General features: G+C 44.5%; 1 protein-coding gene across 4 annotated transcripts; it reads right to left on the reverse strand.

The window, feature by feature from the left end:
• Positions 1-12184: 12184 nt before the first annotated feature.
• Positions 12185-27223, reverse strand: SLC20A1 (solute carrier family 20 member 1). 4 transcript variants are annotated; one of them, XM_081253546.1, is made up of 11 exons: positions 27053-27213; positions 25910-26525; positions 25601-25741; positions 25329-25414; positions 20495-20591; positions 17923-18042; positions 16114-16383; positions 15433-15991; positions 14643-14828; positions 14013-14097; positions 12185-13167 (listed from the first exon to the last, which is right to left on the reverse strand). In XM_081253546.1, the coding sequence occupies exons 2-11, from the start codon at positions 26253-26255 to the stop codon at positions 13006-13008; spliced, it is 2052 nt and encodes a 683-aa protein (XP_081109672.1). In that variant the 5' UTR covers positions 26256-26525; positions 27053-27213; the 3' UTR covers positions 12185-13005. The 4 variants fall into 4 exon arrangements, with proteins under 4 accessions (XP_081109672.1, XP_081109671.1, XP_081109673.1 ...); XM_081253545.1 differs by having other exon boundaries at positions 26979-27213; XM_081253547.1 differs by lacking the exons at positions 20495-20591; positions 25329-25414; positions 25601-25741; positions 25910-26525; positions 27053-27213 and adding an exon at positions 20347-20364.
• Positions 27224-27473: the final 250 nt, after the last annotated feature.

A 27473-nucleotide genomic window follows, 5' to 3' on the forward strand; every position in this document is an offset into this window, starting at 1 on the left:
CAGAGGCATCTCTACTGTGTACAAAGCCGACCATAACCTCCCTGTTCTTTATTTTCCTTCTTCAATTGCCAGTTATCTTGATTGGCTTTGAAGACCCCAAAAGCACAGGTCACAGATTTGATGGTAAGGACTCTTTTCTCCAAGCACATGAGGAAGTCTCAGTGGTGTTGTCTCTTGGTATCCAGATCTGCTGCTGGCTGCAGATTTTTCTGAAGGAGCTATTGCCAAAGCACACAGCAAATGTTGTCCTAATGCTCCTTAAAAAATTTTCCCAGCACTCACTTACTTTAAGAGGAGCCGTCCAATTGGCATCCAGCAATCTCATTTATCTCAGATTTAGAAATGCTCCTGCCTTACCTGTTGAATGTTTTCTCTCTGTATAGGCACCAGATAAACTGTCCTCCGCTGCTTTTAACCTTCTCCATTGCAGTAATGACACATTCCCTAGTGTGCTGGCTGTGTGACCTTGGATTATTCCCTAACCTCAAGAATCCCTTGGTCTTCTCATCTGTAAGATATAACTTCCTGATTGAATTATTATGAATATTAAATGAATTAAAGCAAAGTGAGTGCTAAATTAACGTGAACTATGACTAATTTTGCACCAACCTAATTGTTGATTTCCCTTTGACCAAATCCATCTAAAAATTATGACACAGAAGACCTAAACTGTACTTATTTCATAATTACATACTTAACTAGAAATTAAATATGGAGTTAAAGCAAAGACTAGAACAGAACATGGACAAATGAAAATAGTAGATTGGGAGTCATGGTAGGTGATTTTTTTTTTAATTTTTATTGGAGTATAGTTGCTTTACAATGTTGTGTTAGCCTCCACTACACAACAAAATGAATCAGCCATACACATACAGGCATCCCCTCCCTTTTGGACTTCCCTCCCATTTAGGTTACCACTGTGCATTAGCTACAGTTCCCTGGGCTCTACAGTATGTTCCCATCAGTTGTCTATTTTATACATAGTATCAATAATGTATATGTGTCAATCCCAGTCTCCCAATTCCTCCCACCCCACCACTTTCCCCCTTGGTATCCATACATTTGTTCTCTATGTCTGTGTCTCTGTTTCTACTTTGCAGATAAGATCATCTATACCATTTTTCTAGATTCCACATATATGTGTCATTATAAGGTATTTGCTTTTCTCTTTCTGACTTACTTCACTCTGTATGACACTCTCTAGTTCAGGTAGGTGATTTTATTTTTTTTTAATTATTTTATTTATTTATTTATTTTTGGCTGCGTTGGGTCTTCGTTGCGCGCAGGCTTTCTCTAGCTGCCGCGAGCGGGGGCTACTCTTCGTTGCGGTGCACGGGCTTCTCACTGCGGTGGCTTCTCTTGTTGCAGAGCACGGGCTCTAGGCACACGGCATTCAGTAGTTGTGGCACGCAGGCTCAGTAGTTGTGGCTCACGGGCTCTAGAGCGCAGGCTCAGTAGTTGTGGTGCACGGGCTTAGTTGCTCCGTGGCATGTGGGATCTTCCCAGACCAGGGCTCAAACCCGTGTCCCCTGCATTGGCAGGCAGATTCTTAACCACTGAGCCACCAGGGAAGCCCCAGGTAGGTGATTTTATAATGTACTGTTTGTATAACATGGGAAAAGTCAACCCAAAATAGTTGTATTGGGTGGATTTAAAATTTTGAAATGCATGTAATACATATATTTTGTGACAGCCATATATATATATATATCTTCCCTTCAGTTTCTGCCTTCACTATAGCTCTGGTTACCTATTGTCACATAACAAACTATCCCAAAACTTAGTGGCTCAAAAGAAGCATTTTATTTTGCTCATGATTTGGAGGATCAGGAATCTGGGGAGGGCTCCAAACGGAGCTCTTCTCTGCTCCACACGGCAGCAGGTGAGGCTGGAGAATCAACTTCCAACATGGCTCACTCACATGGCTGGCAAGTTGGGACTGGCTGTCGACCGGGAACCTTGGTTCCTCTCCATGAATCTGCCTGGGCTACATCACAACACTGCAGCCAAGTCTCTTCCCCAGACCAAGTGTTCTAAGAGACAGGAAGTGGAAGCTGCCAGCCTCTAAGGGGCCAGGTCTGGAAATTGGCAGTCACTTCTGCCAAAGTCTATGACTCAAAGCAGAGACAGCCCACCCTGAGATTTAAGGAGAGGGGACATAGACTCCACCTCTATGGGGAGAGGGTCAAAGAATTTGTGACCATTCTTAAACTGCCACCGTTACCCTTTTCTTATGCCAGCTTGCATGCCAAAGCGACAGACAAGGCACTACCATTTCATACCTCATACACTTCCTCTCTCACCTCAGCCTCTCTTATTCCTTCCTAAATCCTGGTCCTCTGCCCATCCGTCATCTCTCACACCTGCTGACGCTCATCTCTGGTTATAGATTCAGAAGCTACACTACATTGCAATGACGTACTGTTCATCAAGAGCTTTGGCATCTGGTAGACCTGGGTTAGAATCAACTCTATCAATGACTTGCTGTGACCCTGAACAAATTACTTAATATCTGATACTCAATTTCCTCACCTGAAATAAAAAGCCTACTCATAAGATTGCTGGATTAAGAAATAGCGTACTTGGCCAAAATTGTAACGTCCGACGATGCCAAGTGTTGACAAAGGCATAGAACTGGGATTTTATACACTGATCGTGAGAGCGTATACTGCTTCAAGTTTTGGAGACCAACTTGGCAATATATGATAAGATTAAAGATGAACATATACTACAATGCAGTGATTCTACACCTAGATTTAGACCCTGAGAAACTCCTGCACAGATGCCCAAGGAAATCCATATAAGAATACTAATGGATGGACTTCCCTGGTGGTCCAGTGGTTAAGACTCTGCACTTCCACTGCACTTCCACTTGCACCTGTTTGATCCCTGGTCAGGGAAGATCCTGCATGCTTGGCAGCAGGGCCAAAAAAAAAAAAAAAAAAGCAAGAATACTAAGGGTAGCACTGTTTTCAATTGCCAAAAATTGGAAACCACCTAAATGTTGACCAGGAAAAGAGATAATAAACTGTGATGTGGTCACGTATGGTCCAGAGCTACGCATACTAACACGGAGGAATCTCACTACTACAATGTATAAAAAGCAATTAGAATGAAAATGCATATGGTGTGAAGCCATTTACATAGAGCTTGAAACATGCAAAACAATGTTATGTCTCATATAGGGAAACAAGCATGTGTAGTAAAAGTAAAAAGAAACAGTAAACGCTCAGTGTGGTCAGTTGTCAGTAGTCCTGAATGGAACAAGAGGAAAACAGTCCAGGCCCTGGAATCTTAAACTACACGGTGGGTACAAGAGTGTTCATTATTTTATTCTTTTTATAACCTTCTCTACATCTGAAATATTTCACATCAAACTTTGAAAGTTTTAAAGACCTATTTATAGGGACTTCCCTGGCGGTCCAGTGGTGAAGACTCCGTGCTTCCACAGGTTCATTCCCTGGTTGGGGAACTAAGATCCCCCATGCCCGTGGAGTGGCCAAAATAAACAAATGAATAAAGACCTATGTATAGTGAGTATGTGTGCAATGCTGGGGATGAGACAAAGGCTCCACGTCCAGTAGGAACTGCCTCCATTTTCACGCCGACATTCCACCCCTTGTTATTTACTCACCCTTGGACCCTCTCCTTCAACTCCAGCCTTAAGCTAGAAAAAGGTGTTTCCATTTTTACAGGAGTTCAAATGAGTGTGTGACTAAGGTCATGAGAAGCCACATTTATCTGGTTGCCTGGATCTGGGCCAACTGAGTCAGACTGGATTTTGAGAACAGTAACTTTCTTTTTCCCCCAAGGGAAAGAAATCAAATTTACAGTTGCACAGATATACAATGGAATATTCCTCAGCCATAAAAACGAACAAAATAATGCCATTTGCAGCAACATGGATGGACCTAGAGACTGTCATACCGAGTGAAGTCAGACAGAGAAAAAGACATATCATATGATATCCCTTATAAGCGGAATCTAAAAAGAAATGATACAAATGAACTTACTTACAAAACAGACTCACAGACTTAGAGAACAAACTTATGGTTAGCAGGGTGGACGGGTGGGGGGAAGGGATAGCTAGGGAGTTTGGGATTGACATGTACACACGGCTATATTTAAAATGGATAACCAACAAGGACCTGCTGTATAGCACAGGGAACTCTGCTCAATATTATGTAGCAACCTAACTGGGAAAAGAATTTGAAGAAGAATAGATACATGTATATGTATAACTGAATCACTTGGCTGTTCACCTGAAACTAACAACATTGTTAATCAAGTATACTCCAATATAAAGTAAAAAGTTAACAAACAAATAAACAAAGAAATCAAATTTATAAATATGCCATGTGGTCAAACACTAACAGTGGGAAGATTTTTTTTTTTTTTTTTTTTTTTTTTTGCGGTACGCGGGCCTCTCACTGCTGTGGCCTCTCCCGTTGCGGAGCACAGGCTCCGGACGCGCAGGCTCAGAGGCCATGGCTCACGGGCCCAGCCGCTCCACGGCACGTGGGATCCTCCCAGACCGGGGCACGAACCCGTGCCCCCTGCATCGATCGGCAGGCGGACTCTCAACCACTGCACCACCAGGGAAGCCCCAGTGGGAAGATTTTTAAAAGTGCTGATTTGAAAACAAGGCATGCCAGTATACCTAGTTCAGTTCCTTCATTTCCATTCAATGGAATGTAACAGACAGCACTCATTTACCCCACGTGACCACTGTCAGCTGCCTGTTTTCAAGTTCTGAACCGTGGAAGCGTATTGGAATTCCCAAGAGAGCTTTGAAAAATCCTGTGCCCAGATCCCACCGATACCAATTAAATCTCAATGCCCCTGGAAAGAACCCAGGCCTCAGGTCTCCAGATGAGTCCAATGGGGCAGGCACAGTTGAGAATCACTGGCCTATTTGGTCCTCTCAAGAGAATAACACCCTGAAACATCGGACACCACCTGTGAATTCAGGTTGTTTTCCCTCATCCTTTCATATGTAAAATACTCATTAATTCCTTCTTATTCCTTCTAAAGCTTTTATAATTCAAGACAATTATGGATACAGTGACAGAAATAAGACTGCTTAGGCTTTGGACTGTGTCAAAGTGACAGCTGCCTACACCGTGTCTGTTCTACCCAGTTCTTCATAATACACCTCCAACTTTTGGCCAAGATGTGGTCACCCGACTGAAAACGGCCGTTTCCCAGAGCAAAGTATGAGGGAGATAAGAGAGCTTTCCTTTCCCAAACAAAGAATGCCAACTCATAAAAGTTCAAGGTGTAAGAAAAATAGAACATCACCCATTTTACAACCAGTTTGGCAATAAGGGATTCAGGCAAGATTCATCAATGGATACTGAGGCCACTGAGTGCAAGACGGCTGTGAGGCACAGGATAGTCACACAATCTCAAAATCTCACTCCACAGATAAGGTATGAATTCCAAACATGCTCTGAAGATGAAGAAATCCGGCAGACGCCCCTGTGTTGGTTGCTAAGCTACACCACATCTCAGCTGCAAACCCAGCCCTCCCTACTTTGTGGTGCCGCTGGGGCTGGAACTCTCCCAACCACATGTGTTCACCGGCTTTGGTCACAGCATGCATGTGGGATCTTAGTTCCCTGACCAAGGATGGAACCCGGATCCCCTGTACTGGGAGCGTGGAGTCTTGTTCCACGTGTTCACGTTTGTTCAGTAGGGGAGCTGTGAGGACCTGGCCAGGAAAAGGAACTACTCCTGGTCAGCTTCCTCTTCCTTCCATTTCTTCACACTTCTTCATTCCCACAGCAGAAGTTCCCCCACCCCAGCCAGCTGAATCCTGCTGGTAGTTTTTCAGCCCTCACACAGTCAGCCTCTTCACACACCTCTTATTCAAGTCACTAGCCGCCAGCGTGCCCTCCTCAGGGGTTTGGGTGCCAGGCCCATGGGACTCTTTCCAAACTGAGACACCAGTTCCAGCCCATCGGTAACTGGTGGAAGACATAAACTTTCTTCTGTGTTCTTGGGATTTTCCATCACTCACAGTTTAACCGAATCCTAATTTATACAGGGTCTGAATACACTTTTCTTCAAAGGCAAGCCACCAAAATTAAATCCTTCATTTCAGATTTAAGAAATACATAAAGGTAACAGTTAAGGAAAATTACTTAAAAGTCACTCCATGGGCTTCCCTCGTGGCACAGTGGTTGAGAGTCCGCCTGCCTATGCAGGGGACACGGGTTCGTGCCCCGGTCCGGGAGGATCGCACATGCCGCGGAGCGGCTGGGCCCGTGAGCCATGGCCACTGAGCCTGTGCGTCCGGAGCCTGTGCTCCGCAACGGGAGAGGCCACAGCAGTGAGAGGCCCCGCGTACCGCCAAAAAAAAAAAAAAAAAAAAAAGTCACTCCATAGTCAAGGAAGGGTATCTAGGGGATCAGTGTCAAGTTAAACATTACCGTGTCAAGAAAGGTTACATAAATTTATTTGGAGGATGAGACCAGTTAATAAACACTACTTAAGAAGTGTCAGGCACGGCACACTTTACAGGCATTATTTTAATTAATCCTCATGAAAATCCTGTGACATAAGGACCATTATTATCACCAATCTTCAGACAGGGACCTGAGGCTTAGAAACATTAAATGACCTCAAGGATACACAAATGGTAGAGCTGGAATTTGAACCTAGACAGGTCTAGCTCCAAAGCTTATGTTCGTAACCACTACACTCCACCACACACAGGAAGTAATCACTGTCTTTAAGATCTAGGGCTTCCCTGGTGGTGCAGTGGTTGAGAGTCTGCCTGCCGATGCAGGGGACACGGGTTCGTGCCCGGGTCTGGGAGGATCCCACATGCCGCGGAGCGGCTGGGCCCGTGAGCCATGGCCACTGAGCCTGCACGTCCGGAGCCTGTGCTCGGCAGTGGGAGAGGCCACCACAGTGAGAGGCCCGCATATCGCAAAAAAAATAATAAATCTCTGATTCTGGGACTTCTCTGGTGGCGCAGTGGATAAGACTCCACACTCCCAATGCAGGGAACCTGGGTTCCATCCCTGGTCAGGGAACTAGATCCCACATGCATGCTGCAACTAAGAGTTCACATGCCGCAACTAAGGAGCCCGCCTGCCGCAACTAAGACCCAGTGCAACCAAATAAATAATTTTTTTTAAATAAAAAGAGAAAAGATCTCCGATTCCAATGGCAACTTTGAATTTAAAGCCCTTTTCTGTGGTAGACAGTGACGACAGAACCATTCTAAGAAAAACCAAAGATCCTAAACAGATGAGTCACACCAACTCTATACTCACAAGCTGACAGTAATTCCAAAAAGCTGGCAAGGCCAACCACATTTAGACTGAAGGAGAGCTTGCCAGAAGCCAAGACCTTAGCTAAAAGATTACCTCCCTTCCAAATCAATAAGGTACACACAAGGCCCATTGTATGACTATTCAACTAATGGGCAACACTGACTAACGTTCCCAAAATGTGGCCCCCTCAGAATTTTTAATTGAAGTTCAATTTAAGAAAAGCTCCTAGAAAAAGACATCAAATCAATGGCCTCTTGGTTCTTAGAGGCTGAAATTTGATCTCTAATGGTCCTTACACACAGCACAGGCTTGCCCTGGGACTTCCAAAGCACCATTACCCTTAGTACTAAACTAAAAAGTACTGTTTCACTTTAGAAACCAAACTGGCAACTCAGCTGTCAACGATTATTTTGCAAAGCAGGTCCCAGTTAGTTGAAAATTATATTTTTCCAATTAGCACAATGGGAAACACTACAGAGGCATTCAGCCCAAGCCTACAATTAGAGAACATTTGCCTGCTTCTAGAAATAGAATGAATGGGAAGTAGAAACCTGCTATCTAGGTCTTCAGCAATAATCCTCTGGGAGGGGAGACCTTGCACTTATGTCAGCAGTCCCCAGAAAAATCAACATCTTGCTCCTTTTCATAAGTAGCAATCTGCACTGCATCCCAGTGTGTTCAGCTGAGATGAAACCCTGCTTCATCTCTGAATATAACAAAAGGGGTTTCCACAAGAGCCCAGTCATTAGAAAGGCAAGCATTACTGCCAGTGAGCAGCTCTAATATTTTAGTATTAAAAAAAACTATTAATAAAGTCTCGAGAGTCTCCATCTGTCTCAGAAGTAACAGTTTGGTAGGAGCACCTCAGCAATCTCCAGTTAGCTGATCTTTCTCAAGACCTCAAAGGTCGCACTGTGTCTTGGGTGTAAACAATGGGATGGTTAAAGAATTTAAATCTCTCAAGTAGAGGCAAAGACAAAGGCAGAGAACGGAGTTAAAGAGAAAGGACTTTCACACCATGGGGTGTGAGTTCTGTAACCTTACTGGAATTTTGGAGCACTAAACAAGATTTTCCTGTGAAGCAAGAGAAAACCATGGCAATTAAAATATTTGCAAACCGTACACACTGCACAAACCCTGTGCAGAAAGTGTTTAATAGACCGGGCATCCCTATACCACTATGTTGTGGAGGGAACACTGCAACCCAGGTTTTATGAGCAAGTGTTTTAATTTTGTCACCTTTGGTCTCTAGGCAACTTTATGTTGCCTAAAGGTGAAAGGGTGAGGGAGGGTGAGAACAAACCCTTTTATCTCCTGCCAGTCAGGAAGTGAACTGTCGAAAGCACTAGTAGCCCAGAGCTTAGCCCAGTTTGCTGCTTGCAGGTAAACGTGATTGTGTAACACTTATCTAGTTCTCAGTTACTGTACTGTAGTTTAACCAGGTGACTCGACATTGACCCGTTTATCCTGTGAATGATACTGTTCATTTCCTGTTCCGGTTGCTGGTTTCATGGATCTGTCCAGTGTGCAAAAATTCAGCAAGTTATACAGTTATGTGCACCTTTCTGTATACAATATATTTCAATTTAAAAAAAATCTAAATTTCATCTGCAGAAAACGAATTAATTAATTAAATAAAGTATCTGAGGCTCAGCTTCCAACATTTTTACCTTTTCTTCACTGTTGAGTAATAGCTCTGGGAAGTCCCTTCATGCGAAGTTCTGGCCAAGCCAGCATCACTTCCTCTGTGACATCTGCATCCTTTTCAGCACAATCACCTTCCTCATTTATGCTGACACGCTCACCTTCACTCAAGTGCCTCTGGCTGCCTGTCTAGAATCTCTCAAACAGTAGCAGCGTCAACCCTCCCGTGTTCAAATACAACTCAATTCACGTCCACTTTGAATCGTCCAAAGTTATTTGCAGTGTAGTCAGTTTCTGCCGCACTGCAAACCACTGCTGCTTTTTGCCATGATGTTGTCAACTTCTTCCATGCCTCAGGTGAAGCAATCATACAATCTCCAGTTATAGTATCAATAGCCTGTCCATATCTGTTAAAATTTGAAATAACCTCCTGGTTAGCTGGATCAATGAAAGTTGCATTTGATGGTAAAAGGCAAGTTTTCACACTTTCATTCAAGCCCCCAAGAGAACCTGGAACATAATCCAACAGCAGTGCTGAAAGCCTACAGCATCTCTTCTACCGCTGGGATCACTACTAAAAAGCTCTGTTGTCAGTGAGTGAACTGAAGAATAGCTGAACAGCAACCAGACACCAAGAAGACTTTGAAAGGAGCGACCTGAGAGGTCAATTCGTTGGGCCTATGTCCATCTGTTCCTTTGGAAATGGGACTTGTGGACCAAAGAGCTAGCATTAAAGTTTGGACTGTACGCGATTCCTCAGTTAAAATACACCACGGCAACTGAAATCTGAACCGTGTTATTGGGGGACTGGTGTTATTTACCTAAAAACTGTGGTATTGAACGCGTGCATTCGGAACCTCGCAAAATAACAAGGTACTGAAAACAGGGAGACTAAAATACAGTGACCTTTGCCCCAGTGAGCCCCAGAACTCTGAGCAATTAGGCCTTTACCACCCGAGAGTCTTTCTCAGGAAGCTGCTACAGGGTATTCTCCCCCAAAACAGGGGAATAAACCAAGCAAAAACAAAAACATGGGCTATAGAAAATAGGAAATCCAACAAAGGAGGTAAAAGAAATTCCCAGAATGGCAGAGGGAAATTTTAGGATGCAGATGTGAGACTTGTCTAGACTGGAACAGATCAGAAGCTGTGAGTGAAGCTTCTCTAAAATATCGGGAACTTTCCTGTTGCTTCTGATAGTCCTAAAAGGGTGACAAGTACTTAATAAAAAAAAAAAAGGGGGTGAGACGGTAGAGCTTGTTCCAGGGAGAACAAAATGATCACAGTATACGTACTGTAAGACTCAGCAGGTCAGGGATATTTTTTAAATACTCTCGATTTTGATCTTACCAAAATTAAGACCAAATTATACAGCAAAGGTAGGAGGTTAGGGTCTGTGTATGGTAACAGTGGAAGACTAAAACTAAACATCATTTTTCACTATGGGACATCAAGAGCTAAAAACTGAAAGGGCCAAATAGTAATACAAATACCAAAAGAAAAGCAAGTGGTTGCCTCAGGAAAGAGGGAAATGATGCTGGGAGATCCCTGTTCCACAGAAGCCTTGTTGAATCACTTGACTACTTTATTATGCATACATGCAACCTTGATGAAAATAGCTTGGATGGGGGGAAGAGTTAAAGAGAAAAAAAAAAAAAAAAAAAAAAGGCAACATCTAATGCCCAAGAGAAACAGGCCAGAGTTCTCACCAGCCTGTGTCCCTGGCCCACAGCAACTATTACCACACATGGAAACACAGATCCCCTCTGGCCTCTTACTAGCTCTTGGGGTTCCTCTTCCCCAGACCTAGCTGCTCTTCCTAGAGAAACACACCCTTGGTTCAAGTACTTCCTCAGCTGTCCTCTCCTGGGCCAAGGGGAAAATCTTGGGGAGAGTCACTACTCTCCATTTAATCACTGGGCAAAGACAGGATCTGGGTTTGTGTGAGGTCATGTAGCACCAGGAAAGGAAGCCAGCACCAAAACTCAGAGGGTCTCCTGCAGACCCTCAGTTCTGGGCTTACTGTTAGGTTCCTCTTTACCCCAGGCCCCCTCCTCCTTCCTCAAATAGTCACATGGCTTCCTTCAGCTAGCCTGGGGCTGTCCATTCTCTTTATTTTGGCTGCGCCGGGTCTTAGTTGCACGGCACACGGGACCTTTGGCTGTGGCATGTGGGATCTAGTTCCCCGACCAGGGATCGAACCCGGGCCCCCTGCATTGGGAGCGTGGTGTCTTACCCACTGGACCACCAGGGAAGTCCCTGCCCATTCTCTTAAGATTAGGAAAGATACAGTTCAGTATCTTTCATCATCTACAAAACAATGTTAAGAACTACTGCAAAAGGTCTTGAGAATTAAATGTATACAAAAAGCTTAGCACAGTGCTTGACGTGAAATGGTGAACATTTACTAAGTGAATCCGTGGCAGGTATGCAACCAGGGGTCCAATTTCTCAGGCACAGGTCAGGCAAGCATAACCTTATCCTTGTTGCAGTCTGGCTTCTAAAGAGCATCTTGCTACAAGTCTAAGGACAGGACCCATCAATCTAGTTTGCAAAGCCATGCACTTTTTTTTTTTTTTTTTGCGGTACGCGGGCCTCTCACTGTTGTGGCCTCTCCCGTTGCGGAGCACAGGCTCCGGATGCGCAGGCTCAGCGGCCATGGCTCACGGGCCCAGCCGCTCCGCGGCATGTGGGATCCTCCCAGACCGCGGCATGAACCCGTGCCCCCTGCATCGGCGGGCGGACTCTCAACCACTGCGCCACCAGGGAAGCCCCAAGCCATGCACTTTTGCTTAACTGTCCTGATCAAGCCTAAAAGAGATAATGGGTCAAGACTGAAGAATCCAACACTGAGAATTCTTAAATGAAGCTGAGCTACACACACAAAACACAAACACTCACTTTAGCATTCTCTGTAACAGCAAAGCTACGAATCATCTAAATAAGGCTCTAGTAAAACAAAATAATCCATTCAAACAGGAAAACTGGGTGGCTGTTAAAGACAACGAGTGGATACGTGCTAACATGGAAATGTCTCGGATGTGCTGGGAGGAAACACCAGACAGTTAGAAACGCCCCATGGAGGAGTATCATGTATATTCTGGGATCACAAGAAACGCACCGGGGCGGAGTGGGGTACTTTGCTAGAGGGTAGTGCTCACTTGTTAAGATATCACATTCTCCTAAGAATTGCATAAGGCTGACTGATCAGGAGCTCAGATGCTTCAAATATATGAACAAAACCAATGAGACACGTTTTCTAAAAACGGTAGGCTTTTTTATTCAGTTAAGAGGTAGACAGATGAACATGGAGGGCTGGCCCATTTAACTCACCCAGAGTTCATTTTCCACTGCATTCATCCGTCCCACACTGCCAGAAATCTTAAAGAAGTAACCAAGACTGCCAGAGGGCTTTTCCTTCCTACTTCTTCTTAGCAATAATAGCCAGTGAACTGCTTGCAAAGAAGCTGCTACTAACGTAAAGTTTCACTGTGTCCGAAGAGCCTTGTCCTTCTAAGAAGTTCACGTGTGCCAAGAGAACCTGCCACCACTGACAGGAGGGCAGGGCACAAATGACTATTTTTCTAAGAGACTACAAGGGAAGCTTCGCTTACGGTGTTTGCTGTTAAGTCCCTGTGCGTGTTAGGGCAGAAGCTGGTGAAACCAACAAAGCAGAGCGCACTCTGTCAAATGGCTCTGAATGGTTGTTTTAAAACGAAACAAAACGAACACACACACAAAAAAATCACAAGTCATCTTCAGAGACAACATTAAAACATAATGGAACTGAAGCCTGATACAAAAAGTAGAGAAATATATACAGGAATTCACAGCCCAGAAGGAAAAGGAACCTCAACAGGAACCAGTAGAAACCTGGCTCCTTTACATAGCTAATCTTGAGACAAGTCATATTTAGCACAAAAGCAATTATAGCACAAGTATCGCTTCCCTCCCACAGCTCCCAAACTTTAAAGAGACTCCTGTCAGTCCTCTGTAACACTGTAATCATTCTTCAAAGGAACAGGAATGTGTACGGTGGTCCCAAACTCTGACCCAAATTTTCATCTCAAGCAGCTTCACACTCCGAGAACGACATATTTGAAGACTGCCATGATAGCAGCACTGATCACGCCAGAAATGGGGACTGTGACAAACCAGGCCATAAAAATGTTGCGGAAGAGTCGCCAATCAACAGCCTTTTTGGAGCGGAGCCAGCCAACGGACACGACAGAGCCCACCTACGGGAGAAAAACAGTCCAAGAAACTGGTTACTCAAGCACCAATGGCATTTTGTCCAACAGACCCATGACTCCACGTAGGTAAGGAGCCCCAGACTGCTGGACCGATCCATGAAAGCTGGTTTGTAACAAGATGGAGGCAACGTAAAATCCAATCACGGAATCTGTGCTAATTGGGGTAAAAGAGCGAAAAGAAAACTCCCTTTTCCCCTCTGAGCTGCTGTAATTTAATGAACTACATTAATAATAATAAAAACTGCTTTAATAGTAGATTCCTTTAAGTTTTAGGTTTCCCAAAGATTCTAGAGGGAGGCTGCTATTAGACCTAATAGCCAATCACCCACAGATCTCCCTGGAAAAAAAAAGAATGACTCCAAGGCTCCATGATGAACCAACTTCAATTCCCTTAAGGAAGCCAGTTTCTTCCTTTCCCTATAGTTATCCTATGGTTATTAGATGGTCATCAAGCAGCCTCAGGATTCAGTAAGTTTCTCAGGACTTCAATCCTGAGATGCTCTGAGTATATGCTTGCTTCAAATGAACTACCCTTCCGCAGTCCAACAAGCCTCACAGACGTGCTACCTCTATAAAAGGGGCTTTTGCACCGTCTGGGGAGAAAATACACTATCTGCTTACATAAAAGTAATAGACACTAGAAATGGCACAATGTGTATTTACATTCTTATAGTCAACTTGTCCTAAACTTGTGAACTCTTCCAGACTCCCACGGTATAACACCAAATTATCAAAGGAAGAAAACCAAAAAACAAAAAGAACAAAAAAATACCTCTCAACATATCTACTAAAACCACTCAAAAGACACAGTACCTCTACATCACACTTACTTTACAATGTGTTGTACTGATGGGAAGGCCAATATTCGATGCAATTACTACAGTGAGGGCAGATGCCAGTTCAATACTGAAGCCGCTGTGGACACAAATAGATCACTTGTCAAGGATGGAACTTACATTTGGTAAGTTAGCACTACCTCAAAGTTCACGCAGTCTTGCTGTGCCCTACCCGGTGACAAAAACTCCACCAACATCTTTAGTTTGCTCTAACTCCTGAAATCTGCTTTAAATCAGGCCATGAGACTCCTCTTTTCCAGCGTTTGAGGTTTTAAGGTCTTCTGGAAGCCCATTCTTAAAGCTTGCACTTTTACTTTGAATTTAGTAAACATCAGTGTTGGCTCCATAAAGACAGAGATAAAAGCCAAATACACATAGGTAGTTAAGTCTTAGCACACACATCTTTCTCAAAAGTTATTTTTTTTAAAGAGCCCACTGGAGTTGAATAGATAAATTATGTTTAAGGGCCAGACGAGATAAGGAAAATCTAAAAAGTTCACACCCAAGAGAGAGTAACCTCGGGAACTTATACAAACGTGGTCACTTTATGTAGTAGCACTGTACAGTATTACGTATCTTAAGAAAATGAGCATTAACCTAATAAGACCTGCTTTACCAACTTACCTAGAGGGTGTGATTGGTGTCAGATCTTTCCCCATGGTCTGGATAACTCTCCTTCCCCAAACCCATAGACCAATACAGATACCAACACCACCATAGAGCAGAAGCCATATTGGTGTTGCTACTTTTGAGGAAACATCTCCCGTGTCATAAACCAGATACAAAGCAACCAGAGGACCGATGGCATTGCTGAAAGGAAAAGAGAGGGCAGGGATGATTTTTCAGGCAAAACTAAAACTTGGCAAGAATCTATTTGTTAACTGATTTACTAAGTCTTCTTCTAAAGCAAAGCTTTCATTAGAAACTGGTCTTTCTTTCAAAGGAAATAAATGGAACCCCAACATACACAACAGAAGAAAATGAGAGCTCTTCTCAGAGGGGAAGCGCCACACATCTGGTGGCCTGTCTTCCTACAGGCCCAACTAAAGCAAATTTTGGGTTCCAATGAACAGGTGACAAACCACAGAACTAGGATTAACCACCTACAAATTCATTCTAGGGGGCAGTGATTCCAGCAAAGACCCGGCTCCCATCTCGACAAAAGGCTTCTCTGTGAAAGATGTGTGTGTTTATCACCGACAGAAACAAACATGTTCTCTGTAATCTCTCTGAAGAAAAAATTTCTCTTCCTGTTTTTTTTAAGTCAATTAATTGCTATTACCTCACCCTTTCTACATTATTTGGTGTCCCACGGGCGGGCGGTATAAGTACCAAGGCCACAAGCAGAGCCTTATAAAAGGATTAGGCGGCATAAGAATAGCACGAGCAACGCCAAGAATCATAATCGACTGACCTGACGTCATTGCCACCATGGGCGAATGACCCAAAGCAGGCCGTGAGGATCTGCAGGAACTGGAAGAGGAGAGACACTTCCGGTTTGTCCTGGTCACACCACTCTTCTAGAGAGCTGGCGCTTCCTTTCCTGTCGCCCAGACCCATCTCGGCCTTGACACTCACGTCGATCTCGGACGCCGAGTGAATATCAGACACGGCGTTGCAGTAGCTGGTGTAACTGTCCATTCGAACTCGCTTCTTGCTGTCTCCGTTAGGCCACGTCAGCTTCTCCATCTCTTCAGCCTTCTGCTCCCCTTCTTTGGCACGGAACGAATCCAGGGGCATGCCACAAATTGCCATGGTATAGGAAGTGTAGCTATTATTGCGCCTCAAGGGTTTGTCGCCAGAGTCTCCCATGCAGTCGCCCACCTTGGCAAGATGCAGCTTATGGAGCAGCTCTTTGTACAAGCCGGAATCTTTATGCACCGTGTGATACTGATAGTGGCCGCTGGAGTTCATCTGGTTACTGACAGCTTGATTGAACTGAACTAGGTTCCCATTAGGCAACTGCACTGCACCTGGCCAAGACCAAAAGGTGACACTCAATGCCAAGGGCGTCAAGTCCGAACACAGAGCCTCGCAGCAGAACTGCTAACAAAGGGAAACTCGCCTTTCCCTACCCGAGGAAGAGTCCACTCACCGTTCATGGTGCCATCTATGCTGGTTTCCTCTTTCAGGTCCACGCTGGGAAGCCTTTCTCGCTCTGGAGCTTCCTCCAAGTCTCCAAGTTTGAACGAGACCGTTCTCTCCTCCACTGCAGCCCGGAGGGGCCCAGTGGCTGACCCTACCTCTGAAACGGGATTCCTGGTTTCAGTATCGCTGAGAGACAACTTTGCTTCTTCATGGTCTTCTTTCAAGCTATTCTTTTTTTCCATTAAGGGGCTTTCAGAAGGACTAGACTTGATTTCTCCTAGAAAAGAAGGATGTTTTTGTTTGGTTTTGACCAAACTAACTTGCTCTACATTTCCCCTTCCCCTCAAAAAAAAAAAAAAAAAAAAAAAATCCTTCTCAAAATAAGAACACATGTAAGTAAACTTCAGTGAAAATTCAGGATAATTTTTCCTGTCTGCTTTATTTGCCGTATCGCTTAATCTCTCACTTGGGAAGAAACCAGCAATGCAAATGCAGAACACCCTATTACTAGGGGTTGCAAAGTTTTTTTCAGTGAAGGGCCAGGTGGTAAAATCTTTTAGGCTCTGTGGACTCTGCTATAAATTCTTGTTCTTTATAGAACCCTTCACAAATGCAGAAACCGTTCTGAGCTTCCTGCTGACCCCTTCTGAGGGGAAAGGAGCTCAAGCATGGGGCTGACAGCTAACTGAAAATTCCGACTGCATCTAGTGCACGTCCTTTTTAAAAACTGGCCCCAACTTTCAGTCTGTGAGTTCAAGCAAAATGACACAGCTCAACGCAGGCAACTAAAGGTGACGAATTTCCACCTCTAGAAAACAAAGACATGTGCCGTATGGTTCAAGGTTCCATGACCAGGTGGGAATGTTTTCTGCCTTTGTACCAATGCCCAGTCTGTTTCCGTGTTCCTTCAGGAATCCCAGTCAAGCTACCAACCAGGATATAGAACATTATTAGCAAGACCTGTCTCATCTTCTCCCAGACTGAGGGAGAATCAAGGTCACGAAGTCCTGAAGGCCGCCAGACTAGCGCAGAGCCTCTCGGAGGCTCCTGAGCACAGCTGCATGACGCAGCACTCTTCCGGTGCCACTGCAGTCTGTGCAGCTCTCCGCTTCTTCAAAGAACAAACTTAAATCACTACCCGAGCATTTACAGATGAAAAGGGCAGAAAAAGATCATCTCGAGAGAGTTCAAGTAATAAGGAAAGGAATACAAGATTTAATTAAGACCTATACTAACCAAAACGTATGCCATATTTGATTATACTGAAATACTACATACAGTAACGGTCTACATGATCCCTTCATGACACCGGAAAATGTCTACCTCTGGAATCTGTGCTCCCATTCTGAGAATTAACCAAATCTAAAGTCAGATGATGTATTAGCATAGCTCTGAATATCTGAGTCTGAAGGCATTAGTTTTGGTAAATGTTTCCTGTGAAGATATTTCACACCTACCTTTCATTTCTCATTAAGGCATCCTCATCCTTCTCAATTAATGTAGACTACAACTTCTCTGTATTTATCTAGCATGTCACTGGCAAGTGATCAAGGTACAGTAAGAAAAGAAAAAAGAGATTAAGTGCCTAGCTTGTCTGGCGGCCCAAATAAGGTCAAATATGCCTTATGACTAGGTCTCAGGTCATTTTAAGTTAATGAGAACACAGTTTGGACAATAAACCTATATCCGCAAATTTCCATGTAAATTTTCTGGCTTTACCAATCTATCCAAGTAGTGGATTTTTACAGATGGCTAAACACAAAGAAGCAAGCACAACATTACTAGTTAAAATCTTCTGCCACGAGTTGTTACTTACGTTCAATTTTTCTCTTCATCCTGGGACATACAAAGAACCAGACGATAAGGGCACAGAAAACTGCACATCCCACCGAGATGAGGATGGTACCCCACAGAGGAAGTTTGTCAAAGCCCAGCACTAGGAGATAAAATGGTGCATCTTGAAAACCCCAGGGCAACTGCCCCCCTGTAATAACGTGTAAACCCTCCTCTGGGGACTCTGGGGTTCCCCAAGCCAGCCCATCACCCTTTACAGCTGTTGCCAGCCTTAGGTCCACAGGATTTACTGTGTTAGTGGCTATACAAACTTGGGAGAAAAATCCCATAGCATCTGAAATCCACACCAGTCTGGCCTACTTTAAACACCTGCTAGGCTGACATATCCCAAGCTCCTTCACATACTAGGCTTCTTCCTTTCTTTGCTTTAGAAGACAGATTCCTACACTGAGGATCTGCAACTAGCTATGAAAAAACATGGAAGCTTTCCACTGCCCAGCCTCCAGATGGGAGCGGCCACACGTTATGTTTGCACATAAGATGTCAACGTTAGAAAAGGAAAGTGCCCCAGTCGTCACCTCTCTCATACCGATACAATTCGTTCTCTGTGCAAGTTATCACACCCATTGTACTAGCAAAATCCTTCAGAGCAAGCTTCTCTCTTAGGACGCATTATCAAACTAAGACACATTGATCTACCAAGGGATAAGAATAGTTCAAAGGGCTGTCTTTCACAAAAAGAAAACAGTAGAATGGTAATCATACTAACAAGCCACATCTTGAACAGAGACATGCCTACTTCTCACATTGCTCAGGGATCATTAACTAGTCATCTGGTTATCATCACTTAAATGCCAACAGCCTACAAGTCCCTCGTCTATATTTAATAACAGAAGCAAAGCACTACAGAACACTATTTAAACCTAAAAGATGTTATAATGATCTGTGGTTTATCCAAGAACAGCTTAGTTACTTGTGGTTGTTTTGCTTATTAGGAATTACTTATAAAATGGAAATTCTATTGTTCCTCAAAATGATGAGTATTTAAAAATCAGATGAAAGTTGAGGTCCCTTCAAAACCAAAGTTCTGTAATGACTAAAGCTTTCCATTTTAATTCCTATCAATTCTAATCATGTAGTTAGTCACACAAACTAAAATATACATGAAATTTAATCAATCTCTGTATCACAATTTAAACTTGCCTACGTTCCAAGTCAAAAAAGGGAAATGAGACTGGTTTTTCTTGTAAATGATCGACCAAAGGACAGGACAAAAATATCCACGTTCCCTTTTCAAAGACGACTGGAAATGCAAGTTTCTAATTTCACTGAACTATGAGCTTTGCTGCCACATAAAACATCAGTGCTTAGAGCCTCATGGAGACTTTTTTAGTTTAACATGAAGAAGCCAATTTAAAACAGAAGGGAAAGGCAGCAGGCAAGCTTTCCTTTGCCTGTAGCATTTGGTAAGGAGTCTGGTATCCCCTAAATAAGATCAATATCCTCATAAAGTTGTCCAGTTTCCTTCCTGATTATTCTAACAAAGACATGGTTAAAAATACTTAGCTAACTCCATTTTTGGTCAGTGACTTATTACTGCAGTGAGGTTTACAAAGCAAGTTACAATCCATTAGTCAGAAATGAAATCAATTTGGTGGGCCACAATGAGCATTTTAAAAAGCTAAAAAGAATACTTGCAAATATGAGTGCATAGCACATAGTAAGGTTAAGTAGCTTCAAGATACTATTCCAGTTATCTTTCCCTCTCTCCCCCTCCCTCTCTAAGTATGTGTGTGCTGGTCAGCAATGTACAATGTCTTTCTTCCAGTGTGTCACAACACTCAAAAGACTGAAAGCCACTGACTTGACGGATCAAAGGCCATCAAGCCAAATGAACCTAGACAGGAAAACTGACTGATCAAGACATGTACTGTCCTGTCTGACAAGTTACAGGTGATCAATCTTTTTCAATTGCTAAATGAAACACGTATCACAATTTAATCCATGCTTTGCCTTCGTTCCAACATAAAAGTAATCAACATTTCAATCTTTATATTCTCACAAATATTTTTCCTCTTAGCTGCATGAATTCTTCTTCCAAGTGCACTTAGGGCAGGTGTTAAACATCCCAACTCTTCTCATTCAGGCAGATTCAGGGGAGTAAATTTAGAAACAAAAAGGAGCTCCACTTGGGAGAGAAAAATGAGAATATCCAGCAAACCAGTCCTAAATGACTGATCATCGAAGACCAAGTATAACTAATGACTCTTCAGTAGTCGAGGTAACATCAATTCCGGTATTTTTAGCATAGATAGGAAAGAGGGAGGGAGAAGATCAAATTATCTATCGGTGGATCCTGTGAAGACTAAAGAGTAAAGGTCTGTAGTGATTTAGAATCTGAGCAGGTCTCTTTGGTTGAAAAACTATCTAGGTTAACTCAGCATACACTAGCCTGCAGCCTTCTGAAATGGGCGCAGGCCAGCCACCTTCTAGGAGATTTCAGCCCTGTAAACAAAAAGGGGTAAATTGGGCATTTAATGCAAGTTTTAGAAACAACTTTAAATTCACATTTAAATATTCTGATATGTACTTACAAGGTGCTCCAGTGTACATGATGGAAAAGAGGTTGATTCCAACTGTGCAGGCATAGAACACTGGCAAAGCTCGCAACCCATTAGGAACTGGATCTGCCTGTAAAATATCATTATCACTAAGATCAAGATCTTAAAAGCTGTAAAAACTCAACCCAATTCCATAGAACCAAAGGGCAGCTTCCGGAATCAGTTCCAATAACTCTCTCTCCATAGTAGCTTCCAAGGCCAAATGGTCTTTTCCTACATTTGCTCCTGGAAGTTCCCCTACCAAGGCTGATCTCATCTTCTACGTCCATCTGAATTTAAGTTTGTGTTTGGTTTAACGTTTGGGGGTTGGTTAGGTTTATTGTTGCTGTTATTGGTTTTTTTTGGCTTCGTTGCATCTCTGTTGCTGCGCTTGGGTTTCCTCCAGTTGTGTCGAGCGAGGGCTACTCTTTGTTGCGGTGTGCAGGCTTCTCATTGCGGTGGCTTCTCTTGTTGCACAGCATGGGCTCTAGACACGAGGGCTTCAGGAGTTGTGGCACACGGGCTCAGTAGTTGTGGCTCGCGGGCTCTAGAGCGCAGGCTCAGTAGTTGTGGCGCACAGGCTTAGCTGCTCCGCGGCATGTGGGATCTTCCCGGACCAGGGCTCGAACCCGTGTCCCGTGCATTGGCAGGCGGATTCTTAACCACTGCGCCACCAGGGAAGCCCCTGTTGCTGTTATTCTTAACAAGACTACCTATTACTAGTGAGTGGTGATGTCCTGAATAATCAGTTTCAACCCCAGTGCTCTAAGGTACCTCATGTCCAGATATAAATCTGAGCACACACCTGAAAATGCACTATATGAGAGAGATCAAGAAACAGACTATGAGATATGACATTTCTTACCTGACTTTATACCTGCAATGACTTCTTAAAAACAAAACATGTAGTAGAATATACCAGCAACAACCATCTTATCTAGACATTTGATAAATATGCCACAACTAATGATTTACCAAAGTGTGAAGATAAAAATCAATCGTACACTAGGTCACCTCCTCATTTAACAGACTGTGTGCCAAGCACTAAAATATGGGAGTGAATGAGACAAAGTTCCTGTTCTCACAGAACTGACATTTACATTCTAGTACAGAATCACGCCATGAAGAAAAAAGAAGGGGAAGGAGGCAGTGATGGAAGGAGGCGCACACTTTAATTCTTGGGGGGCGGGGGGGCGGGAGATAGTCCAAAGACCATCAGTGGAGCAAAGACACAAATGTGTTAGGTCAACAAGCCATAAGCCAGGTACACACGCAGGGGTAGAAAAAGAGCAGCCAGAGAGCAGGCTATCTGGAGGGCAGAATATCCCAGAGACATCAGAAAGTACAAAGACCCTGAGGCAAACACTTGAATTGCCTGAGGAACAGCAAGGAGGCCAGCCAGTGTGACTGGAAACAGGAGTTAAAAACAAGAGCACAGATCTGAATACGTGAGAAGGCTCAACTTTAAAGATGTTGTTAGCCCAAAGGTTTGATGCTATCTTGAATCACAATCCAATGGAAAATCTTGGGGAGGAATAGACAGGGAAAAGAATCATAAATACATCAGAAGAGTGAGGTAATGGCTTAAGATCAAGGAAACAGAAAGTAGAGATGCTGTTCCACATCAGCAGAGATGGGCCCTCGACGAAAACCACTCTGAATATTACCTTCCCTATCTGTAGTTTAAGAGAATGCTACAGGTAGGGAATTGGTCAAAACAAAAATAGCCAATAAAACCTAAGCATCAGGGCTTCCCTGGTGGCGCAGTGGTTAAGAATCCGCGTGCCAATGCAGGGGACACGGGTTCAAACCCTGGTCCGGGAAGATCCCACGTGCCGCAGAGCAACTAAGCCCGTGCGCCACAACTACTGAGCCTGCACTCTAGAGCCCACGAGCCACAACTACTGAGCCCGCATGCCATAACTACTGAAGCTTGCGCGCCTAGAGTCTGTGCTCCGCAACAAGAGAAGCCACCACAGTCAGAAGCCCGCACACTGCAACGAAGAGTAGCCCCCGCTCACCACGAGTAGAGAAAGCCCACGAGGCAACGAAGACCCAACGCAGCCAAAAATTAATTAACTAAAAGAAAAAAAAAACCTCATCATCTCTGAGTAACTCAACCATGCGGGTCCCCCCCCAAGGGTAGTCAGTAAGGTTATGAACCTGAGGTGTATATACATTTTTCTTCTAAGAACTATCTGTGCTTTTAAGAAATTCTCCAAGGAACCTAAGACCAGCCCCCGAAATCAAAATCCATAAGGGTTCTAGACATTTGCAGGGGCTTCTCTTTCTCCCTTTTGCTACCTCCAAACTCCTCTTAGCCACTCCCCCAGGAGGTAACCAGGGCTAACATTTTATTGAGTGTTTACCACCATATGACTCACCTAACACTTAAAACTTTACCTATAAGTAAATATCTCATCATCCAGTTATATGGGATGGGAAAGGGGGTCTTCATAACCCATTTTCAATCGTAATAGTTCATTTTTTTATACATCAGACATTCCAGTAAACTAAAGAAAAAAGTTCCTGAGTTTGAAAAGATGCCCTAGATGTATTTAATGAGATTCCTGACAGAAGGGAGAATGCTGAAAGGCCCACTTTCTTTGACTAGAATTTAAACACTCAACAGGAAAACTCCCTTTTTCCCCTATTCCTTGTTTATTGTCCCAATCCTTAACCTCCACTCTGCTTTTTCCTACCAGACTACCTAACACCCTTGGAACATTCAGAAAATTGAAAATTTTTAAAAGCACTTTTACTGTTAATTCCCAAAACAGAATCTTTAGTTGGAAAGTATCTTAATGGTCAAATATTTAGATTTTTAACAGCCAAGACCACCAAAGGCTACTAGTGTAAAGATGTTTTCTTGAGATTTAAAATCTAACAGTAACCAGAAATATTCAGCCTCATGACCTAAAAATTCATGTTATTGGTAGATTAAACACAAGAGTATGTGCCTGTCTGTGTGTGTGTGTGGATAGATTCTCAAAGTCCATATTGAATAGTTTTAAACACTATTCCAATCGTTCTTTTTTTCTGTTTAATATTTATTTATTTATTTTGGCTGCGCCGGATCTTAGTTGCAGCACACAGGATCTTTTAGTTGTGGCATGCGGACTTCTTAGTTGCGACATGCGAACTCTTTAGTTGCAGCATGCATGCGTGATCTAGTTCCCTGACCAGGGATTGAACCTGGGCCCCCTGCATTGGGAGCACAGAGTCTTACCCACTGGACCACCAGGGAAGACCTATTCCAATCATTCTTGATCATGTCCATCCTCATACCCCATGAGGAATATATAATTAAGAAGTTAATATATCTAACTTAAGGTCTCTAACTGAGGATAAGAATGCCTGGCATGCATTCCCCAAATGAGAGTTCTGGGGACCTGAAAATCCCACTTTGCACCTGCAAGTATGACCATTCCTCCTCCAGCAAAGAAGTTTGTTTTGGCTTGAGACACACAAAGCCTCTCCAGAATCGGAACAATCTGTCTCTCAATAATCCACAAAGACCCAGTGTAAACCTTTATGAGCACAAATCCATAACAGGGGATCCTAGCAATTCTCCTGCTTCTCTGGTAAGGAGCAAGCTATACAGCTCTAAAAATACGAAGAGTTCTGATCCCTGACTACTACTAAGCTTCAAATGGAAGTATCACATTATCATATTCCACAGCTGTGGGGAGTAGGTGCTATTCATTACCTGCTTGCTAAATAAGACAATGCCAAACTTTGAGTCCGTTAGTATCAACGAACTGTTTGCTCTCAAATTATACCAAGCTATAGAGGTTTCAAGTTTTCAAAGTATTACACTGCTATCTTTTGCCAGACTCAGGCCATGGTAAATAGTGATTAGTGAGTCACTTTACCAGTTATTGAATTTCTATAGAAAACTACATATCCTTCCCTAGAGAAGCTTAGAACTAGATCAAACAAACGGCTCTGAATACATTCTTACCCCTTGGGATTAAGCTACCTATCTCCCTTTACTCAGATTTCTCCAGTTCAGAAGAATTTTTAGGAACTTACAATGGACCGTTAAAAGCCATTCACCTCAGGAAAAGGACAACTTTGTTTCCTGAGAAAAAAGCATTTATTCTTACTGTAACTCAGTCCAACGACAACATCCCTTGTTGTCTGCATTTATTTTGGAGCCAGCATCAGACTTCTCGATTTAAAACAATTATCAGGTCCCTCAAAAGGGATTTTCAAATGGACAGGAAATTAAATGGCTGTCTGGAATTTTTTTTTTTTTTTTTGCCAAGAAAAGCAAAACAAAAATTACCTTTACTGGTTCCTTTTTACCTATTCTGAGCTATCAGAGTCAAGTCACTGTGAGAGGTAGGGTATCCACCATGAAGCTTACAAGCTGGTTTCGATAATCAACACTCTAGAAAAAACTATGTAAGGACCCAAACTGCTCCACTTTAACTGGCAGCTAAGAAAGTCACCCAGGACATTGTGATTTGTTGAACCCTAAGCTTACAATGCAGACTGGCCTGCATATGATGGTGATTTAAAGTAGTAATCTGCATGCAGGTAAACAAAGCCACTCCAAATACATCTCCTTAATGTTTTCTTTCAGTCTCTCCAGTGTCTTGGCACACTACAGTGTTCAATTTTTCCTTCCCAAATGCCTTCTTGGGTATTGAAAACTTGCTTCTTTCAGAAAATTCAACATACAAGAGGTATACAAAACAAAGAATTTTTCTAACTTTCCAAGGCCACACTCCTACACACCGATCACACTTGCAATAATGCTATCGTTTTGAATACCACTGAGTGTGACTTATTACAAGTCATGGGGGGAGAGAAAGATTACCTTACGGAGGATGAATGCACGAACAAGGAAGAATAAAATTCCAGACATAATACCAGAAAGCAGCGGTGAGACGAACCAAGACAGCACTGGAATAGAACACATTAAGAAAAAATGTCAACTAATGGAAATCAGGAACCAAAACACACTTTAAATGTTAGTTCTCTCTTTTCAAAACTTTAGCCCACCCCTCCAATTTGACACCATATTCTCCCATACACAACGCCATGGTAACACGACAAGAAGAATAAAAAGCCATTTAGAATTAAACGCACCAATTTTTATCAGTTCTGACCACTTGACCCCCTCCTGCCCCTTCGCCACCAGGGAGAAACCAATGGTTGCACCAACGATACAATGGGTTCCAGAAATGGGAAGCTTCAAAAACGAAGCCGCTAGTTGCCACACAGCAGAACCTGAAACACATCAAGTTTTATTAAGTACGTGACAAATGCCGCTATGTACGAAGTGCATTATTACTGAATGTAATCATCTGAATCAAGGCAGAGCACAAGAATGGAACTACCCACGATTAAGAATTCCCTCACCCGCCACTATCAGGACAATACAAATAAAAAACTTACCAAACATCGCACTGACAGAGCCGGCCATCAGCAGCTCTTGGGTCGAGTTGTACATCTCCACGTCAATCAAGCCCTTCCTGATGGTTTCGCTCACTTTGGCCCCCAGCAGGACGGAGCCCACTGTCTCAAAGATACTAGCTAGGATGCAGGCTTGCTTCAGGGTCACTACACCTGATCCCACGGCTGTACCAAACGAATTTGCTACATCATTGGCTCCCACGGAGAATGCCAGGACAAACGCAATAACGAAGCCCAGGATGAGCATCCATAGGTAGTCCACCAATGGACCAGAAGCGGCAGTAGCAGCAATAGTAGTGGCAAACAGCGTTGCCATGGTAGATGCCATTCTCTAGAGTAGTGGTTCTTTAATTAATCAGAGAATTACTGAGCGGTTTTCGAGATGTGTAAACAGAATATGAGGTATCAAAAATGCTATAATAAATAATATATATTATATAAAATTAAATACTGTAAACTACGGCACAGAAACCGAGCTGGGGAGTTACTGCTATACGCTGCGTATGGGCATCTGTTGTCTGGGGTTTCTTTGGCTCTGGAGGGCTAGAAGCACGGAGCAGAATTCCATGGCGGAGAAGAGAAAGGACGCAAGTTCATCCTGGAAGGGGGATGGATAACAATAGCAGCGCGCCCTTGCGGTCCCGCACCCCGCGACGGCCCACCGGGGGAACTGGGGGCCCCGGCCGTGCCCGCCGCCCGCGATCCGGTGTCCCGCGCCCCAAGCAGGAACGCGCCGGGCGGCGGGCACGTGGCGCAGGGGACCACCTCGGCCCGCGCGCGCCCAGCCCGGCCCCCGCGCCGCCGGCCCGCGCGCGCCCTCCCCGCGAAAACCGGAAAAGGGCCGTTCCCGCGCGCGCCTCTCGGGGACCGCCAAAAAGGCCCGCGGGCGGGCGGACGGGGTGGCATGGGGTGGGGGGGGGGAGGGTAGCGCCGAAAGCAGAACCCCACCGCGCCGCCGGCCCCGGCCCAGCCGGCCAGCCCCCGCGCCGCCGCGTCCGCGCCGGGCCCCGGGGAGAAGAAAGAGCCTTTCCAAGGTGGCGCCGCCACTCACCAAAGGAAACGAGGGGCCGAGCGGGAGACGAGGTCCAGGCTGCAGCGGCGGGCTGCGGCCACGGACGCACGCACCTGCGGTCGGCGAGCACACGGCCTGGCCTGGGGCGGCGGCTCTGGGGATGGCTCGGCGGGGCTGGCAACCCACCCAAGAAGCAGCCGCGGACGCCTCAGCAGCCGAGAAGGAAAAAGCACTCAGCACGCGCCGGCAGCCATCACTCCAGCAACGCACTCCGCCGGCCTCTACTTATAGCCGGCGCCTCGCACCGCGTGACCGGCCGCGCCTCGCGCCGCCCAGGAGCCCCGCCCCCGGGATGACGTAGCCCCAGCCAACCCGGCGGCCCGGCCGGATGAGCCCGACCGCGGCGATCATTGGCCCGCCCAGCGCCGACGGCCACGCCCCCAGAGGGGAGTCTGTCCACGTGGGGAGGGCCAGCCCCCTCCCTGCGGCCTTGCCCTGGCGTACTGGCACCTTCTGGCCGCGCCTGCTGGTTAG

The sequence above is a fragment of the Mesoplodon bidens genome, assembly GCF_964165515.1.
Source record: "Mesoplodon bidens genome assembly, chromosome: 14".
NCBI lineage: Eukaryota > Metazoa > Chordata > Mammalia > Artiodactyla > Ziphiidae > Mesoplodon > Mesoplodon bidens.

Bases quoted from the DNA above. Each gene is read 5' to 3' on its own strand.
- SLC20A1 (XM_081253546.1), bottom strand. From the start codon at position 26,255: ATGGCATCTACCATGGCAACGCTGTTTGCCACTACTATTGCTGCTACT. The intron at 20,592-25,328 runs GTAATCTTTCTC...GATATTTTACAG, and splicing joins GTGCATTCATCCTCCGTAAG to GCAGATCCAGTTCCTAATGG. The intron at 15,992-16,113 runs GTGAGTGGACTC...GGTCTTGGCCAG, and splicing joins CATAGATGGCACCATGAACG to GTGCAGTGCAGTTGCCTAAT.